A 21,000-nucleotide genomic window follows, 5' to 3' on the forward strand; every position below is an offset into this window, starting at 1 on the left:
CATTTATTCATTTGTTCATAGATGGGATTTCCCTATGATACCCAGGCTGGTCTTACACTCTTAGGTTCCAGTGATCCCCTTGTCTCAGTCTCCCAAATAGCTGGTACTACAAGTGTACATACCCAGGCACAGCTGGGTCCTTCTAATATCTACAACTGAAGCAACACTATTGTGGGGGTCCCCTATGTGCACAGTGCCACTGCTGACCCAGTAGGACCCCAAACTCCTCTTCACAAGTTGAGGGAAATACATGGTATTCTTTTTTTTTTTTTTTTTTTTTTTGGTTGTGGGGCCTGAACTCTGGGCCTGGGCACTGTCCCTCAGCTCTTCAGCTCAAGGCTAGCACTCTACCACTTGAGCCACAGCGCCACTTCTGACTTTTTCTACTTATGTGGTGCTGAGGAATCGAACCCAGGGCCTCATGCATGCAAGGCAAGCGCTCTACCACTAAGCCACCTTCCCAGCGCATACATGGTATTCTTAAGACTCCACAGAGGGATACAGCAAGGTCTTTCATCATGATTGCTAGGTGCAGAAATGTGTTCCTCAAACTCAGAAAAGAATACAGATGTTGAGTGATCAAAAAGAAAACCAATGATTAATGACCCCCTTCATGATTACTAGACATCTTCTTATTTTATATTATACTGAGGACAGAGATGGAATAAGAGATAGCCTTTTATCTAAGCAGGAGCTGCGTGCGCAAATGGTTGAGCCCATAAAACCAGAGTTCTGTGAGAAGAGAACTTAAGTTTCTCCAGTCTGTCAAGTCTGGCAGCTGTGCCAGAGCTGGGGCTTCTGGGACAAGGCTCTCAGCTCTCAGCTCTGTCTCTGCAGGAAGCGTAGGCCCACCTTCTTATTGGGAACCAGGACAATGCGGGCTATACTCTTCACCTCCTCAGGCTCAGGAGGTAGGATCACCTCGTATCGCTGTATCAGCTGTATCAGGAAAGAGCACAGGAGCATTCTTTGGTAATCATTCACTGCCGGCCTCTGAATCTTCCATCCCTAAACTTCCCTGCCTCTCCCACTGACCCCTCACCCTTCCTGATTCACACATCTTTCCACCCGTCTCCACTCACCCTTGACAACATCAGCTGCATCTCCAGCTCTGCAATCCTGCGGCCCAGACAGGCCCGGACGCCATAGCCAAAGGGCACAGAGCCAAATGGATGTTGGACACTGGGCGCATTAGACTCACGCTTCCTCAGCCAGCGGTGAGGCCGGAAGCTCTCAGGCTCAGAGAAGACACTGGGGTCTCGGGATACCACATAGTGACAGAACACAAACTGGGTCTACAGTGGAAGAAGGTGCAGCATAAATCCATTAGCAAAGGGCTGTGGGCACTGCTGGGCACTAGGGCTCTGTAGCCCCAACTCACTTTCTTGGGGAAGATGAAGCCATCAATTTCAATTTCGTTGTCCATCACGATCCGAGCATTTGTGGGGATCACAGGGTAGAGGCTACAGGGAAAAGAAAGTCTATGGTCTGCCTCTAGCTCCAAGGGGCGCAGGATGTCCTTTACTTTTCTCTTACCTAGCTGGTCCCTCTTCCCAGCTCCCTTTGGTTCCCATCCCCAACCCATAGGAAGTCCCCATTTTTTTTATTCCTCTAATTAACCCCCACCCGCCACCACACAAAGACACTGGGCTTCAGGAATTTCACCCTACCGCAGGGTCTCCTTAATCACAGCCTTGAGCAAGGGCATGTGGGCAATGTCCTTGTGCTGGGGTGTCTTCCCAGCGGGCACCACCCCTGCCACCTCCTTGTACAACTCCGCCTGGATCTCTGGGTTCTTTGAAAGGTGGTACAAGGCCCACGTCAGCGTGTTGGATGACTAGGAGACAGAAGGGGAAATGGAGTGAAGGCAGATTTCTAGGCAAGAGGCTAGCTAAGTGACGCAAGTTTTACGACTGGTGCTTGCAAAATATGGGAGAAATGCATTTTCCACAAAGATGGTAGGAAAGGGAGGAGGGACCATAGGGACCACCATGAATCCAGAGTGGGCTGAGGACTGACCGGAGAATTGCACTTTTAACAGGAGCACAAACAATGTAATTCTTTAATAAGACTAAGTCAAAGCCCAACAAAATAAGCATCAGGAAATGGGAACTTGCAACAGGGTAGGGTGGGCTAAGGGGAGAGGGGTAGAAGAATGGAGGGCAGAGGCGGGGAGAATGCAGGCAAGAGTTCATTGTATATACCCCAGAATGGAGAAACGTACGGGAAGGGGTGGGTCAAAGGGGGTGAAGAGGGCTGGGAAGGTGGCTCAGTGGTAGAGCGCTTGCCTTGCATACCTGAGGCCCTGAGTTCGATTCCTCAGCACCACATAAGCAAAAAGAAAAAAGCCGGAAGTAGCGCTGTGGCTCAAGTGGTAGAGCGCTAGCCTTGAGCTGAAGAACTGAGGGACAGCGCCCAAGCACAGAGTTCAGGACTCAGGACCAGACCCCCCCCCAAAAAAAGGGGGTGAAGACGTTGGAGTGGTGACACAGATCAAGATGCATTGTACACATAAACTGCTTTGTTAAAAGGCAAAAAAAAAAATTAAGTAAGGGCAGGGGTGGGTAGGGAGAGGGTGGGGGAGAATGGTGAAAAGGGTGACACTGATCCAGAGGTCCTGTATTCATAAACTGCTTTGGTGAATGGCAATAGTAATAATAGTATTATCTAAAATTCCAAAAAAGGAAAAAAAAACCTAATCAAGGAGATTGTAACAAGGAAAAATCTCATACCAAAAAATATCACAGTTTGAAGCCAGCCCACGTAGGAAAGTCTGTGAGATTCTTATCTCCAATAAACTACTTAGACAAAGCCAGAAGTGGTGCTGTGGCTTAATAGGTAGAGCACTAACCTTGAGCACAAAGAGGCTCAGGGACAGAGCCCAGGCCCTGAGTTCAAGTTCCAGGGCCGACCGAAAAAAAAGGCTGAAAATCAGTGCCATCAAATCAGAACTTACTCAAGGACAAACTTCCAACCCTTCATTTACATTTAGGCAAGAGAGAGTTGAATACCTTGAGGATGAAATGTCCCAGCTGTGAGAGAGAACAAGGGGATCTTGGGAGTTAATAGGGCCAGCTCTGTCTCTCCAGCTACAGGTAGATAAGCAGCTATGGTAAGATATGAAGGTCAGGTTCAGGAGGGAAAAGACATGGGTTCAGGACAGGAGCTAGAAGCCCTTGGTCTCTTCACCGGCACCCTTCACACACCGTGTCAACCCCAGCGATGAGCAGCTCAGGCAGGCTGCCTAGGGCCTCCTGAGGATTGAGCAGACCCTTGGTCAGCAGGAAGTGTAGGTAGCCAGACACCTGGACCCCATCTGGCCTGCTTGCCTGTAGTTCAGCTTCTATCTCCTGAACTTTCTCATCAATGAACTTCTTCCCTGTAGGGACAATGAGGTCAAGGTACTCAGAGAGCTGGTAGCAGGAGGGAGACGGTCCTGGGAGAGGCCAGTTTCCTTCCTTGGGGCCAGTGGGGACTCCTCACCAAAGGAGAAGATGGTGTTCCAGCCATCCAGATATCGTCTCCAGAAAGGCAGTAGGGGACGAGTCCACTTGGGAAGATAGGTGGAATAGACTGAGTTCTGGAACATGATCCCAACAGATCTAATAAAATTCGCAGTGTCCGCAGGAATGGATGGCTCCAGGCAGCCAATCCGTTTTTCGAACAAGATGTAGCAAATGGCTGGAAAGTGCAGAGGACATGAGAGGAGGCAGAGCCAAGGGACACAGAATTCAAAGGCCTGGAGGAGGCAGAGCACAGCCTAGCCGTGACACATTCCTGTCCCATCCCCTTCCCGAGCAAGGGTACCTTCCAAGGCAAAGTGGTAGAAGAGGTGAGCCATGTCAGGTACTAGATCCCCGGAGGGACTGTCTGCCCGTATCTGGTCCAGTCGAGCTATAAAGTCATCGATCACCTCATTTACAACATCTGTATAAAGTGCGGCCTCCGCTGGCTTCAACAGCCGCTGGTTCAGAGCCTGGCGCAGGTGGTACCAGCTTTCTCCATTTCTGAGCAGCATAAAAGGTGAGGCAATAAATAAGCTTCTGAGAGCATGATTAAATCGTTTCTTCCCATCCTGATCCCTCACTCCCATCCCAGTTGAGGGAACTCTCAGACTCCTAGACTCCTAGTATTTAGAATCATACCATCATTGAGCTTTTGTTGTTTTGTTTTGTTTTTGTTTTTGCCAGTCCTGCCTGGGGCTTGAACTCAGGGCCTGGGCACTATCTCTGAGCGTATTTTTGCTCAAAGCTAGCACTCTGCCACTTGCCACAGCACCACTGTGGCTTTTTCCGTGTAGTGGTACTGAGGAATCAAACTCAAGGCTTCATGCATGCTAGGCAAGCACTTTAGCACTAAGCCAAATTCCTAGACAATCATTGAGCTTTAAGTGACTTAAACTAAGCACCAGAAGATTTCAGAATCACATACAGCCCAGTGGAGGTTGTTAAGAGGCACCTAGACCGAGATTTCCTAGAATCAAATCAATTAGGTCCAAGCACCAGTTGCTCACACCTATAATGCCACTCAGGAGGCAGAGATCTGAGGATCAGTTCAAAACCAGCGTGGGCAAGAAAGACTGTGAGACTATTATTTCCAATTAACCACCAGAAAACTGGAAGAGGTGCTATGACTCAAGCAGTAGAGTGCTAACCTTGAGCTGAAAAGCTCAGGGACAGTGCCCAGACCCAGAATTAAAGCCTCATCTCACACACACACACACACACACAAATCAGTTATACATGGATGTACACACTGGCATTCCTACAACTCAAGAGGAAGAAGTAGGATAATTTCAAATTCAAGGCCAGCCCTGTCCCAAGAAAACCAAAGCTAGGTGCTGGTGGTTCATGCCTGTAATTCTGGCTGCTTAAGAAGCTGACATTAGGAGGATCATGGTTTGAGGCCAGCCTGGCAAAAAGTCTTCAAAATCCCATTTCCAGTGTGAGGCTGGGTATGGTGGTATGAGTCTGTGGTCTTAGCAGGCACAGACACTCTAAAGATAGATGGACCCTAAGAAACAAGATTTGTCTCAAAAATCACCAGGAAAAAAAAAAAAACAGGAGGGCTGGGAAGTTGGCTCAGTGGTAGAGTGCTTGCCTCTCATGCATGAAGTCCTGGGTTCAATTCTTCAGCACCACATAAGCAAACAAACAAGCAAAAAAAAAAAAAAAAAAAAACAGGACTGGTGCCAGGTACTGATGGCTCACATCTGTAATCATAGCTACTCAGGAAGCTGAGATCTGAGATTCTTGGTTCAGAACCAGATTGGGCAGACAGATCCAATAGATTCTTATATCTCAATAACTAGCAAAAAGCCAGAAGTAGAGGTGTAGTTCAAGTGGTAGTGCATCAGCCATGCATTAAAAAGGTGAATGAAAGCAAGGAGGCCCTGAAATCAAGCCCTAGTCCTGCATACATGCATGTTGTGCACACGCACATACACACATTCACACACACACACACACACACACACACACACACACACACACACACAGGGTATAATAATATCCAGTCACAGGCTTGTTTTGAGGAAAAAGTAAGATAATGATCACAGAGAGACTAGTCTGATGCCTGCATGTTATAAATACATAGTTATCATGGTGGCAGCAATGACTACTAGTCCATGGGGCTTGAACTCTGGGGCTTCGGTGCTGTCCCCCAGCTCTTCAGCTCAAGGCAAGCGCTCTACTGCTTGAGCCACAGCGCCAATTCTGGTTTTCTAGCGGTTTATTGGAGATAAGAGTCTCATGGAGTTTCCTTCCTGGGCTGGCTTTGAACCATGATCCTCCGATCTCAGCCTCCGGAGTAGCTAGGATTACAGACATGAGCCACCAGGCGACCGGCTTAATTCCTTAAGAAGTCACTCAAACAGGATTGTTAACGACCTTGATCATGAAGATTAAAGCCATTCATTGTTTCTGGAATTCTGACATTCTATGGCAAACAGAAGTCAGTGACATAACCAATTACAAACATTGGCATTGGGGATGGTTTAACTACATTTTTTTTTTTTTTGGTCGGTCCTGGGGCTTGAACTCTGGGCTTGGACGCTGTCCCTCAGCTCTTCAGCTCAAGGCGAACGCTCTACGGCTTGAGCCACAGTGCCACTTCCGGTTTTCTAGTGGTTTATTGGAGATAAGAGTCACACAGACTTTCCTGCCCAGGCTGGCTTTGAACCTTGATCCTTAGATCTCAGCCTCCTGAGTAGCTAGGATTACAGGCGTGAACCACCGGTGCCCGGCTTGGTTTAACTTCATTAATTCTTACTATCTACTTCAAATAACACATTCAATTGATTCTTCAATTTGTCACTGTTGAAATAACCTTAACTTTTCTAGGCATCACTGGAACCCATGTCTATCTCTGTGGGTAGATGGCATCTATGAGTTATTGCCAGTTGTACACAATATAAAACAATCTGGACAAATTTTATTTTATTTTGGGGGGCCAGTCGTGGGGCCTGGACACTCTCCCTGAGCTTTTTTGCTCAAGGCTAGTGCTCTGCCACTTGAGCCACAGCTCTACTTTGTCTTTTTGGTGGTTAATTGTAGATAAGAGTCTCACAGACTTTCTTGCCTTGGTTGGCTTTGAATCATGATCTTCAGATCTCAACTTTTTGAATAGTTAGGATTATAGGCATGAGCCATGAGCACCTGGCTATTGGTACATTTTTTAAACATTTAAACAGAGCCCTCCTGAATAAGATGATAATGATACTTTCTTAGCTACAAATTGACATCTTTTCAACCATAATGTAAGATGGATCTGTGTAGACCTTAAGGATACCTTAGAGATTTTCTAATCCTAAACCTCCTATTTTACAAATCAGAAACATAAATCCAAGAAGTGAGGAATTGTTCCTTGGTCCTAAGTCACACAATATGGAAAAACCTATGAATGGTCCTAGAGTTTCAGCCAACTTAATTGGCTTCTAGACTGGGCATCAAGCTGGGGCTCGGGTGCCCCAGGCCTGCTCTCTTTTGACCTGGTTCTCTGAGGCCCTATTCCAGTCCCTTCAGGCCCCAGCTCACGTGGTGAAGACCCCATAGGCCAGGCCTTGAACATCCCGGTGCTCCTTCCATAGATCCATGTAGTCCCTTATAGGATGCTTGTCCTCCTGCCGCATTGCTTGTTCTATGAGTGAGGCACTGGCCAGATTCACGAAGGTGTGAGACCCCATAGAGTTTATCCATATTGGACCATATTTGGCCTTGTTCAGCACCTGTGGGAGACAGTGAAAGCTGAACAGCAGGCCCAACTAGGTAGGCAGATGAGATGGGGTGAGGATACCTCAGATGACCACATCAGAACAAGGGGCTGTGTAAAAGAGCATTGTACAAGAGGACATAGGATGGCCAGGGGTTGTGAAGAAGGTTACTGGAAAAAAAATACAAAAACAGGCCACACATAGAGCGAGAATGTTGACAGCCATAATGTCTGGAGGAATAGGGAGAGTCTGATGTCACTGGAGGGATGAGGGATATGTGAGAACTGGGTATGTGAGATGCCGATATTCGGGAGCCTGAGCTTTAGGGATCCTAAGCCCTAAGATAGAAAGCCTGAGATTCCACTTTAGCATTTTAACCTACTGTTAGCTTCATGCCTTGTTTTCAGTAAGGGAAAAGAAACTATAAAAAAAAATTCCAAGAAAAGCAAAACAAAGCTGCATGAGAAAGACAAGATCAAATATGAAGTAAGTCATGTGGTATGTGTTTTTGTTTTGAAGTCATTGGCTCAGTTATGTAACTCTCATTTATTTCATCTTAAGCACTAGGAATGTAGCTCAGTGGTGGAGGACTTACTTAGCATCACAAGGCTCTGGTTTTAACCCCAACACTCCCTCCAAAACTTATCTTAGAACTTCTAACATTTAATAATTGATTCTCATAGCAGCTATGAAATTAACCTGCAAACTGGGCACTAGGGGCTCACACCTTAATCCTAGCAACCTAGGAGGCTGAGATCTGAGGATTGTGGTTCAAAAATCAGCCTAGGGGCTGGGAAGGTGGCTCAGTGGTAGAGCGCTTGCCTTGCATGCATGAGGCCCTGGGTTCGATTCCTCAGCACCACATAAAGAAAAAAAAAAGCCGGAAGTGGCACTGTGGCTCAAGTGGTAGAGAGTCAGCCTTGAGCTGAAGAGCTGAGGGACAGCGCCCAGGCCCAGAGTTCAGGCCCCACGACCGGACCCAAAAAAAAAAAAAAAAAAAAATCAGCCTAGGCCAGAAAGTCTGTGGAACTCTTATCTCCAGTTAACCAGCAAAAAGCTAAAAGTAGAGGTGTGGCTCAAGTGGTAGAGTGCCAGCCTTGAGTGGAAAAGCCTAATAAGAGCTTAAAGTCCTCAATTAAAGAAAGAAATGAAGGAAAGGGAGGGAAGGGAAAGGAAGAGAAGGGAGAAATTGACCCAGCAACCAAGTATTTATAGTTACTGAATTAGAGGGAAAGAAAAACACTTAGTGTTAAGAGATTTGATAAAAAAAAAAAAAAACTCAAAAGAATCCGCAGATAATAAAATACAGTGGCTCCCCACATCCCTTCTCTTTCACAATTGTTACACAAGAGCTTTTGAAGAGGATCAGAGACTGTTCCAGTATAAAAATTAAACTAAAGCACTTCTGTAAAATAAAAGCCAGTAAAGTTATAGAGAAGAGATTTATTTGGGTTCAATTCCCAACACAACCCAAAGAAACAAATAAGAGATGATCACTCATATTACAGAATAAAATACCACTTAATTTATTGTCCAGAAAAATTTGTAAAGAAAGGACAGGACATTCACATAATATAATATTATAATAGCTTTAAAAGGGACAGACTAGCACCTTATATACTAATGTGGAAAGATACCAAAGATAGGTTGTTGAGTGAAAAAGTTTAACACCTTCTGTCTAAGAAGGGAGAACTAACTAAGAATATCTGTTTTTATAGAGAAATGGCAGATAGATACATAAAAATCTAAAGTAAGTTGGGCACCAATGGCTCATGCCTATAATCATAGCTACTCAGGAGGCTGAGATCTGAGGATTATGGTTCAAAGCCAGCCAAGGCAAGTCTATGAGACTCTTATCTCCAATTAAGCACCAAAAAAGCCACAAGTAAAGTTACATTCAAGTAGTAGAGTGCTAGCCTTGAGCACAAAAGCTCAAAGATAGCATCTAAGCTCTGAGTTCAAGCCCAAGGACTGGTACCAAGAAGCTAGGAGTGGGACTTTTCTTTCACACCAACACTCAGGAGGCTGAGGCAGGAGGAAGGAGAGTTTGAGAGTAATTTGTGCTTCATAGGGAGACTTTATCTTAAAAATAAATAGAAACAGGGGCTGGGAAGGTGGTTCAGTGGTAGAGTGCTTGCCTTGCATGCATGACAAAATAAGTAAATCACAATAATAATGTGAAGAGTGGCAAATAGCACTATTATAGACAAATTTACTTTTTTGGTACTGTGATTTTTCAAATTTTCTACCATTATTGGAATAAAAAAATTACTATGTTTTTTTTGTTTTGTTTTGTTTTGTTTTGTTTTGGTTGGTTGTGGGGCCTGAACTCTGGGCCTGGGCGCTCTCTCTGGGCTCTTCAGCTCAAGGCTAGTACTCTACCACTTAAGCCATAGCGCCATTTCTGGCTTTTTTTTTGCTTATGTGGTGCTGAGGAATTGAACCCAGGGCTTCATGTATGTAAAGCCAGCACTCTACCACTGAGCCACCTTCCCAGCCCCTGTGGGTTTGTTTTTATTTTTAGCTCCATAAATGACTTTTTTTTTTATGGCCAGTCCTGGGGATTGAACTCAGGGCCTAGACATTGTCCCTGAGCTTCTTTTGCTCAAGGCTAGCACTCTACCACTTGAACCACAGAGCCACTTCCAGCACTTTCTTTTTATGTGGTACTGAGGAATCGAACCCAGGGCTTCATGAATGCTAGGCAAGTACTGTACCACTAAGCCACATTCCCAGCCCCATAGATTACTCTTTACTTGGGCACAGCAAGCTTTCCCCCTGCAATCCAAATTCTCGGAGCCATTTCCTGGCTATCTGTGGAGGCTCCTGGGGCATTTCTGCCTTTGTCTAGCCCATGTGTTCCTTCTTCCCTCATACTCCTCCTCTCCTGGAGTTTGCCTGGTGGAATTTAAGGATCTACTTATGTAAGAAGTTATTTTAGAAAGACACTGGGGCACTTGCTGAGAGATGTGTGCTCTGCCTGAGAGCTTACCATTAGGTGGTAACCTGAGCCAGCTAGGCAGCCCCAAGCTTCTCCCAGGCAGGCGTGCTAGCAGCCACTTTGCAGAACACAGATCATTTTTCAGGATGAATAAGAGAGCTAGCCCTTACTGGGTGAAACTCCAAAAATGACATTCATTTATTAAGTGCCTATCTTGTTCCTCCTATACCATCCTAAAAATTAGGGATAAAGTTGTAGATAAAAAGAAAAACCAGGGGCTCAGAATGTGACTTAGTGGTAGAATGCTTGCTGAGCATGCATGAAGCCCTGGGTTCGATTCCTTAGTACCACATACACAGAAAAAGCAAGAAGCGGTGCTGTGACTCAAGTGGTAGAGTGCTAACCTTGAGAAAAAAAAAAAAAAGAAGCTCAGGGACAGTGCCCAAGCCCTGAGTTCAAACTCGAGGACCAGCAAAAAAAGAAAAGAGAAAAGAAAAACCAACACCCTACCTTTACGGAGTTTGCATCTGATAATTGCCAACTGATAATTCAGGAGAAGTAAATTATATAGACCCCTAATTATTCTGTGAATGTCTTATCTCTTCAACTAGATTAAAAATTCTGGAGGGCAGAAATCATTTCCTGCTTCTTAACTATGTCCCAAATTGTTTGATACAGTTCTAGGCATATTACAGACAATAAATGTTTTAAAACTGTCAGTGAACTAAATGGAAAAAAAAAGTTGCAGACAATGCAAAGAACAGAAGAGTGACAGATAAGGACTGAGGAAGAGAAATCACATGAAACTTGTAACAATGACCCTTCTGTAATTCTAGCCCTCAGGAGGCTGAGATTGGAGAATGCTGGATTCCAGGTTGGCCTGTGCTACACAATCAGACTTTTTTTGTGTGACTCTCCTGGGGCTTGAACCCAGGGCCTGCACGCTGTCCCTGAGCTTTTTTGCTCAAGGCTAGCACTCTACCACTTGAGCAACAGCTCTACTTCTGGTTTTGGGGTGTCTAATTGATGATTAATAGTCTCATAGACTTTTCTGCCTGAGCTGGCTTTGAACTGTGATCCTCAGGTCTTAGCTTCCTGAGTAACTAGGATTATAGGCATGAGCCACTGGCACCCTGGCACCCAGCTCAGACTTTATCTTTAAAAAAACAAAACAAACAAACAAACAAAAAACCCTTTCAAGTTTAGCCAATTTATATTATAGGGGCTGGGAAGGTGGCTCAGTGGTAGAGTGCTTGCCTTGCATGCATGAGGCCCTGGGTTCAATTCCTCAGCACCACATAAGCAAAAAGAAAAAAGCTGGAAGTGGCGCTGTGGCTCAAGGCGTAGAGCACTAACCTTGAGCTGAAGAGCTGAGGGACAGTGCCCAGGCCCAGAGTTCAGGCCCCACGACCTGACCCAAAAAAAAAAAAATTTTTAGATTATATTGTATTACTGTCTCATAACTAAAATTCTAAAATAAATGCTATGTGTGTTATCTATGTGTATAAGTTATATGTTTTGTCTACATGTTAAAATTCACTAATGCTATTCAAATTGGCTTTTAGATAAGTGAGAAATCAGATAAACTAATACCATTGAATTAATCCAAATTCTTCCATGACAAATAAAAATTTCAAAAATAAGTTGTTACTAAAAATGACAATGTCTTCACACTTGTTAGCATATAATTGTGCCTGGGTGTTGTGGCCAGATTAAGGTTATATTTGTCTCTGCTGGATTTTTTTTTTTAATGTCAGAGTTTGACATGTAGGTCATAAAACTATAAATCCAGCCTAAGAACAAAATGATCTTTGTGTAACTCTTTGACAAATAAGACTAATATAATGTTGTTGATTTAATGAAAGCAAAAATATCTCCCAAGTTGCCAACATGAAATATGTTGCAAACATATAACTTAATCTATCCTAGATATTTAAGATCACGGAAGTATAAGTCTGACATAAAAACAAATATGCAAATGGAGTGCAATACAGTGTCCATTACAAGCCTGCATATCAAATAGAGCATTTTTTAATGTTTATAGATGTTGTTTGAGGAGGAAATAAGACAATGACTATACTTGTCTAATATTCCAGTTTTCTTATGAATCTAGATATAACAGTTAAAAATAAACAAATTAGGGGCTAGGAATGTGGCTCAGTGGTAGAGTGCTTGCCTTGCATGCATGAGGCCCTGGGTTCGATTCCTCAGCACCATATAAGCAAAAAGAAAAAAGCCAGAAGTGGTAGAGTGCTAGCCTTGAGCTGAAGAGCTGAGGGACAGCACCCAGGCCCAGAGTTCAGGCCCCACGACCCGACCCAAAAAAATAATATATAAATAAATAAATAAAAAGAAAAGAAAAAGCTGGAAGTGGTGCTGTGACTCAAGTAGTAGAGCGCTAGCCTTGAGCAAAAAGGCTAGGGACAGTGCCCAGGCCCTGAGTTCAAGCTCCAGGACTGGCAAAATAATTAAAATAAAAAATACAAATAAACAAACTAGGTGAATATAAATGGGTAAATATTTATAAACCTTTTGTGTAACTTAAGGTTTTAAGGGCATGTTAAATTAATAAGTTAAATGCTGAAATAGCAATTGCTAAATAAAATTCAAGTGCTCTTGGCTTCTTAAAATCTATAGAAAAGACATATATTTGGGTCTAACATGTTTTAATAAATTGATTTCTTTCTGTGTGGGTCTTCCATTAAGTGAGATTACTAAGACCTAAAATTCTAATTAACATACATAATTCTACATGCAAAGATTTTTTTTTTGTATGTGTGCTAGTACTGGGACTTGAACTCAAGATCTGGGTACTGTCACTTAGCTTTTTCACTCAAGACTACTGCTCTCCCACTTGAGCTACATTTGTATTTCCAGTATTTTAGTGGCTTAATAGATAAAAATCTTACAGAGTTGCCTGCTGGCTTTGAACCGTGATCCTCAGATCTCAGCCTCCTGAGTAGCTAGTATTACAGATGTGAGCTACTGGCACCCAACTTATATGCAAGGAATTTTTAAAGAAGAAATAAGACATGAGAAAAACTGTAAGAACATGAAATACATTCTTCTGTGTGGAACAGAATAATTCTGTCTAAATTTAGAGGTTTACATTTTATTTTTTGGAGGGGGGCACTAGGGATCAAACTTAGGGGCTTTGTACATCTAGGCAAGTACTCTACTACTGAGGTATTACACGCGCCCCCCCCCCCCCCCGCCCAAGAGCAATTTTTATAGAAACACAAAAGCACTGGTGTCATTACCATGTGTTCTCAGTTCAGCTCAGTCATCCACAGCTGACAGATCTGAAACTGCTTGGCATGAGAGTCTGTTCTAGTTCGGGCTCAAGAGTACCAGGCTGCGTGACGTTGCTGTGGTACCCTTAGGGTTCAGCATGTGCCTGTGTACACAAAAGCTTAAGGCTTAGACTCAGTCCTCCCTGAATGTTGTTGTCTGAGGCCCTATGATACTCCCAGAAGACAAAACAATGGGGAGGGGGGTCCCTCCTCTTCCCCACTCATCTGCCCATCTCCCCCAGAAGGTCTATCATGAGGCTGTACCTCATTGCCTTCCTCCTGGTTCCAATGAGATGTGGGCTTTCTGCCCTACCTGCCCCAGAAAAGAACTGCAGAATATATATAATTTGCTTTTAGTGTAGAAGGGGGCACTCAGCATTGGGAGTACCCTGGGACTCACTGCAATCATCTGTCCCCCCATTGGGTGGTGTTCTTTGGGGCATCAGGGACAAGAATCTTAGGAAGCTGGCACCTTTGGCTTTTCTTCTTGTTGTCTATGTAAATAATACTCTCTGAATCTCACCATGACCTGTGGTATTTTTACCAGATGAAACTCTCAGGCCTTAGCTTTGGCCTGTCTGCTATGTGTGAATCTGACACATTTGGTGTCAAACATCGAACTAGTAAAGTTACCGTGTCCTTTTCATCACACAGGGCCATGAGGGCCAAATAAAAGATAAAATGAGTTCCTGGGCTCCAGAAGCATATGATCTGGTTTAAGAGCATTAAAAAAAAAAAAGAAGAAGAAAAAGAAGAGTGGGAAGAGGCCAGTGGCTGATTGGTTCACTCTTGTAATCCTAGGTACTTAGGAAACTGAGATCTGAGGGTCACAGTTCAAAGCCAACCTAGACAGAAAAATCCTTGGGACTCTATTTACAGTTAACCAGCACATGAGGCTGGGAAGGTGGCTCAGTGGTAGAGCACTTGCCTTGCATGCATGAGGCCCTGGGTTTAATTCCTCAGCACCACATAAGCAAAAAGAAAAAAGCCGGAAGTGGCGCTGTGGCTCAAGGCGTAGAGCACTAGCCTTGAGTTGAAGAGCTGAGGGACAGCGCCCAGGCCCAGAGTTCAGGCCCCACGACCGAACACCCCCCCCCCCCGCCAAAAAAAAAATTAACCAGCACAAAGCCAGAAGTGGAGGCTCAAGTGGTAGAGTGCCAGCCATGGGCAAAAAAAGCTGAGAGACAGCAAAATGGCTCTGAGTTCTAAGCCCTGGGACTGGCACAAAAGGTAGAGGCAGAGGTGGAGGAGGAGAAAGAAGAGATGGAAAAGTAAGAGGAGAAGGTAGAAGAGACAACAAGGTAAGTAGGGGTCTTAGGAGATGTGACTCATGGGGTTTTTGAGGGGAGAGGAGGGGGTTTAGTCTCGCCTATTGTCAGTAACCCTTTAGCATCCAAGCAGCTAGAAGTAACACTAGCTATGTGATTGATATCTACGGCTGCTATATTTGTGATTGTTGAAGCTAAGCCAAGAGCCACTTTAAATAGAAACCATGTGAAATCTGTGCTTGCTGGTGAAGTTGTTCCCTCTGAGCTGCCCCTCCTTCCTTCCTGGGATTCCCTAAGATTCCCTCCCCAGAGGCCCTGTGTTAAAGCACTTTGGTCTGTTTCTACAAAGACAATGAGGAACGAAAGGGAAAACAGTTAATACTGAGTGACAGGTCTATGAGCCAATCGCTCCTGTGTACTATGGCAGAAAAGAGTCATCAATATGGAAAGGTTTAATTGTTAGTGTCAGAAAGTATTAGATAAATGTCTCTGATTCACTGTTTTCATTGCATAATCGATGTCTTGCAGCAGTAAAAAGGGGCTGCTGAATACCGGGAAGATTCAAAGCCTGCTTGCTATGTCAGCTTCCTTACTGGAGTGAGTCACAATGCTACATTTCTGAAAATTTTAAGAAAACTACAATTACCAACTAAAAAGCAGGATGTGCCGACAGAAGCGTGACTGCTGGAAGGGGCTCGCAGTCAGCCAGCTGCTCAGCTTGCTCCTGACAAATTGACTACAGGTGTTTTGACTCCTTCTCTCTAAGACTGACAGTCCATTGGGCGCTGGTGGCTCATGCCTGTAATCCTAGCTACTCAAGAGGCTGGGATCTGAGGTTCATGGTTCAAAGCTAGCCTAGGCAGGAAAGTCTATCAGACTCTTATCTCCAATTAACCACCCTCCCTAAAGCAAATTAAAATTAAAATTAAAAATTTTAAAAAGTCAAGTTCAAGCCCCACAACTGACAAAAAAGTGAATATATAAAAAATAGTCCACATATTAAAAACAAAAAAAGCCAGAAGTAGGGCTGGCTGTGGCCCAAGTGGTAGAGCACTAATCTTGAGCACAAAAGCTAAGGGACAGTGTTCAAGCCCCAGGACCAGCACACACACATACACACACACACACACACACACACACACACACACACACACACACACACACACACACACACACACACACACACACACACACACATTTGAGACCTGCAAGGCAAACTAGCAAGATAGAGAGATCAGGATCGAAGCAGACAATGGCAGATATAGTTGTAGTATGGGACTAGTGGGTCGTAGCCATTGTCCCTGAGCCCTGATGAGGTATATTGGTTGTCTAGAGTTAAGGGGAAAGGTCCTATTGACAGGATAAACATCCCCTGGTTTCTCACATTTCTACCAGGAGAGCAACATTGCTTTGCTGAGACCTGCAGCTATGACCACAGGTAAGATTCTCCTTGGCCATCAAAACAGTCAACTCTTCAGAGATGCCCTTAACACCCTTGTTGAAGTGAGTCTGGAGAGGAACTCATAGAGACTGGGCAGGGCCTGCTGCTGTGGGTATTCATATCCTAATGAATCAATGGTCAGTGAGATAAGTTACCATCACCTGCTTGAGACAGGTTAGATTAGGGAGATGGGAAGAGAGGGTGATCACTTTCCTAATGTAATGAAAATTACTTTTTTTCATAGTATATGTATATTCACTTTAGGCACTGAAAAAATCACTATTCCTGTTTTAACATTAGATCCCAGGAGAATCTTATCCCATTCTTTTTTCTTGACACTTTGCCTTGTACACTGAAATGAGAGGCAGAGATTGATGAAGTCTGTGTTCAGTCAAACACACCCAAGAGGAAAATTATATGATTACAATAGTCTATGGATACTCATAAACCTAGGGCATTAATGTTGGTGTCACAAAGTGCTTTGTTTCCAACTCCACAAAACTCAGTGACTCCATAAAAATAAATGTTGTCAACAGCTTGAGAGAGTGAATGGTTAATAAGTTAGATGAAGGGCTGTGAATATGGCTTAGTGATAGAGTGCTTACCCTGAGTGCATAAAGCCCTGGGTTTATGTCCTCAGTACCACATAAACAGAAAAACCTGGAAGTGGCACTGTGGCTCAAGTGGTAGAGTGCTAGCCTTGAGCAAAAGAAGCTCAGGCACAGTGCCTAGACACTAGTTCAAGCCCCATGACTGGCAAAAAAAAAAAAAAAAAAAAAGTTCGATGGAACCAGATGCCAATGGCTCCTGCTTATAATCCTAGCTATTCAGGAGGCTGAGTTCTGAAGGTCGTGGTTCAAAGCCAGCCTGGGCAGAAAACTTCCTGTGAGAATCTTATCTCCCTCCAATTAACCACTCAAAAACCAGAAGTGGTGCTGTAGCTCAAGTGATAGAGGGTTAGCCTTGAGCTCAGAGAGGCTCAAGGACAACCACTGACCAAAAAAAAAAAGTCAGATGAAACCAGACATAGTAGCTCAAAGCTATAAACCTAGACACTTGGGGGGTGGAGATTAGATTTAGGCAAAAAACTTCATGAGTCTTATGCTCAGGCACCAGTGGCTCATGCCTATAATCCTAGCAACTCAGGAGATCTGAGGATTGCTTTCAAAGCCAGCCTGGGGCAGGAAAGTCCATGAGACTCATCTCCAGTTAACCACCAAAAAAACAGAAGTGGAGCAGTGGCTCAAAGTGGTAGAGTGCTAGCCTTGAGTGAAAGAGCTTAGGGACAGGACCCAAGCCCCGAGCTCAAGCCCCATGACCAACAAAAACAAAGCTCCTGAGCCTCCATTTTGACCAATGGCTGGATGCAATGGCAAGCACCAGACATCCCAGCTACAGAGGAAGCACAACGGCTGGATGTGGTGGTAAATATCACCCCAATGATCCAGAGAAGCAAAAACAGGACTACAGGTCAAGTGCCAGGGACTCATACCTATGATCCTAGCTGTTCAGGAGGCTGAGATTTGACGATCAATGTCTGGTGCCAACCTGGTCACAAACAACAAATCCTTGAGACTTATCTCCAATTAACTAGCAAATCACTGGAAGTAGAGGCTCAAGTGGTAGAGTACCTGACATGAGTGAAAAACCTATTGAGAGCAAGAGGCCATGAGTTCAGCCCTAGCATCAGCATCCCCCCCCACACACACACACATACACATCAGATGGGTACAGGTGGCTCATGCTACTTGAGAGGCTGAAAATGGGAGTATCACAGCTCAAGACCAGCCGGTGTAGACAATTTTGAAAGACCTTTTCTCAACCCATAACTGGTTGTAATATGGAAGGCTGATATATTGGAAGGTTGGTGATTCCAGGCAAGACCAGGCAGAGGAGTCCACAAATCTCCATCTTTTTTTTTTTTTTTTGTCAGTATGGGGCTTGAACTCTGGGCCTGGTTACTGTCCCTGAGCTCCTCAGCTCAAGAAGAGTGCTCTACCTCTTGAGCCACAGCGCTACTTCTGGTTTTCTAGTGGCTACTGGAGATGAGTTTCATGGACTTTCTTGCCTAGGCAGGCTTTGAACTGTGATCCTCAGATCTCAGCCTCCTGAATAACTAGGATTACAGGTATGAGCAGGCCAGCGGTTGGCTGCAAATCTCTATCTTAATGGAAAGAAATGTGCATGGGCATGCATGCCTTTAACATGGCAATAAGCTTAAAATAGGTGATGGCTGGCATATATCCAGGCAGGAAGCAAGACTCTACTAAAAAGAAATAATCAGTGCCATTCTGACAATGGTGAATATATCTGTAATCCTAAGGACTCAGGAGGCTGAGATCTAGAATTGTGGTTCAAAGCCAGCATGGGAAATAAAGTCCATGAGACACTATCTTCAAGAGAACCAGCAAAATCTGGGTGCCAGTGGCTCAGGCCTGTAATCCTGGCTACTCAGAAAGCTGAGATCTAAGGACCAAGGTTTGATGCTAGCCTAGATAGGAAGGCCTGTGAGACTTTTATCTCCAATTAACCACCAAAAAGCTAGAAGTGGAGCTATGGCTCAAGTGGCAGAGTGCTAGCCTTGAGCAAAAAAAACTCCAGACTTTACGTTCAAGCCCTAGAACCAGAAATGTGTGTGCGCACTTACACACACACACACACACACACACACACACACACACACACACACACACACAAGCTTGGCTGAAGGAGGTGTGGCTTAGGTGGTAGAGAATGAAGCAAGAGTGAATGAGGTCTTAAGCACAAATCTTAATACTAACAACAACAAAAAGAATGTCAAATGTCCTGCATAAAAAGTGCACACAAGGTAAGGCTCTATAGAGTAAGATTCTTACCCTATTTAGGTAGTATATATCATTCCCCATTAACAAGATTTTATGTGTTTCTTTCTATATGTTCACATTCTGGTCTCTGGATGTGTACTACCTTTTGCTTAGCTCTGCTAACACACACTGCTGGTCTTTTACCTTTACCTGTTCTGAAATGCTTTCTGTAAGTGAGTCAGGAATCTAAGGGCTGAGTTGAGATCCTCCCATTCTGCTTAGGGGCACTTCCAAAATAGATGTACATGCACCCATGCATGCATATACATATATACATATATATATGCACACAAATGTGTATATACATAAATCCTTCCTTATGAGTTTCCATGATTTTAACTACCCACAGTCAGCCATGATCAAAAAAATATTAAATGGAGATCCAGGCGCTGGTGGCTCATGCCAGTAATCCTAACTACTCAGGAGCCTGAGATCTGAGAATCACGATTCAAAGCCAGACCGGGCCAAAAAGTCTGTGAGACTCTTATCTCCAATTAACCACCAAAAAACTGAGAAGTGGTGCTGTGGCTCAAGTGGTAGAGTACCAGCCTTGATCACAAACAGGCTTAGGGACAGCACCAGGCCCTAAATTAAATCCCCAGGACCAGCAAAAGAAAGAGAGAGGGAAGGAGGGAGGGAGGGAGGCTGGTGTCTCATACCTGTAATCCTAGTTACTCAGAAGGCTGAGATCTGAGGATTGTGGTTCAAAGCTAACCCAGGCAGGAAAGTCCATGAGACTCTTATCTATAATTAACTGCCAAAAAACTAGAAGTATTGCTGTGGCTCAAGTGGTAGAATTCTAGCCTTGAGCACGTAAAGCTTAGGGATAGTGTCCAGGCCAATTTCAAGCACCAGGACCTGCCCAGAAAAAGAGAGAGAAAGAGAGACAGACAGACAGACAGACAGACAGAGACACCGAGAGAGAGAGAGAGAGAGAGAGAGAGAGAGAGAGAGAGAGAGAGAGAGAGAGATCCAAACCACACCACATTGTCCAGTTTTCTTATTCTACTATTTTTCTATTTTATTTTATTTTTTTTTTTGTCGGCTGTGGGGCTTGAACTCTGGGCCTGGGCGCTGTCCCTCAGCTCGTCAGCTCAAGGCGAGCGCTCTACCACTTGAGCTACAGTGCCACTCTACTATTTTTCTTGCTACTCATATTCCTTCAGAAACCAAGCTACTGGGATTTGTAGGTAGCAAAGAGTAAGGAAATGAATGCTTCAGATCTAGTGTTTCTTTTGCCACCGGCTCTGCTTGCTGCTCTGAGGCAATCGGGAGTAGTAATGTTGTATATGATAACAGCTCCTGTCCATGATAGAAGGTATACAGGAAAGAACTGCCTTGGGACAAACCAAGAAACACATGTGGGTAGACATGAGAAAGGTTGGGGGAAAGGGTAAAGTGCCCTGTGTGGGGGAATCATCATGGCAATCACATGGCTGTAGAGGGGGAAGCAAACAACTCTGTTTTGGAGGACATCAAGGGCAGAAATCAGAATGGAATTGTGGACTTTGTGTGTGTGTGTGTGTGTGCGTGCGCGCGCATTCGCCAGTCCTGGGGCTTAAACTCAGGGCCTGGGCACTATTCCTAAGCTTCTTTTTGTTCAAGGCCAGCACTCTACCCCTTGAGCCACAGCACCATTTCTGGCTTTTTTGGAGTAGTTAATTGGAGCTAAGAGTCTCACAGACTTTCCTGTCTTGGCTGGCTTTGAACCATGAGCCTCAGATCTCAGCCTTTTGAGTAGCTAGGATTACAGGCGTGAGCCCCTGGTGCCCAGCAAAATAATTTGGAATTTTGATGCCTCTCTTTCAGCTCTTGTTCACAAGAATCCAACTCAGATGCTACCACCTGACCCTGACCAATGAAGACATTTAAGAACCAGTAAAAATTTCCCAACAGGGCTAAGAACGTGGCTTAGTGGAGAGTGCTTGCCCAGCATGCATGAAGCCCTGGGTTTGATTCTTTAGTACCACATAAACAAAAGAAAGCTGGAAGTGGTGCTGTGGC

At 44.4% G+C, this 21,000-nt stretch overlaps 1 protein-coding gene across 1 annotated transcript in view; it reads right to left on the reverse strand.

The window, feature by feature from the left end:
* Positions 1 to 256: 256 nt before the first annotated feature.
* The window catches only part of Cyp27a1 (cytochrome P450 family 27 subfamily A member 1), a 39,135-nt gene continuing 18,391 nt past the window's right edge, over positions 257 to 21,000 (reverse strand). Inside the window, exons 2-9 of the mRNA XM_070016966.1 lie at positions 7,035 to 7,225; positions 3,808 to 4,007; positions 3,484 to 3,681; positions 3,207 to 3,379; positions 1,671 to 1,837; positions 1,382 to 1,463; positions 1,083 to 1,295; positions 257 to 939 (exon numbers count right to left, since the gene is read on the reverse strand). Coding sequence (XP_069873067.1) covers positions 820 to 939; positions 1,083 to 1,295; positions 1,382 to 1,463; positions 1,671 to 1,837; positions 3,207 to 3,379; positions 3,484 to 3,681; positions 3,808 to 4,007; positions 7,035 to 7,225 — 1,344 coding nt within the window. The 3' untranslated portion in view covers positions 257 to 819. The remainder of the gene's footprint in view (positions 940 to 1,082; positions 1,296 to 1,381; positions 1,464 to 1,670; positions 1,838 to 3,206; positions 3,380 to 3,483; positions 3,682 to 3,807; positions 4,008 to 7,034; positions 7,226 to 21,000) is intronic.

Source organism: Dipodomys merriami, unplaced genomic scaffold (assembly GCF_024711535.1).
Source record: "Dipodomys merriami isolate MVZ:Mamm:240054 unplaced genomic scaffold, mDipMer1.0.p SCAF_1, whole genome shotgun sequence".
Taxonomy (NCBI): Eukaryota; Metazoa; Chordata; class Mammalia; order Rodentia; family Heteromyidae; genus Dipodomys; species Dipodomys merriami.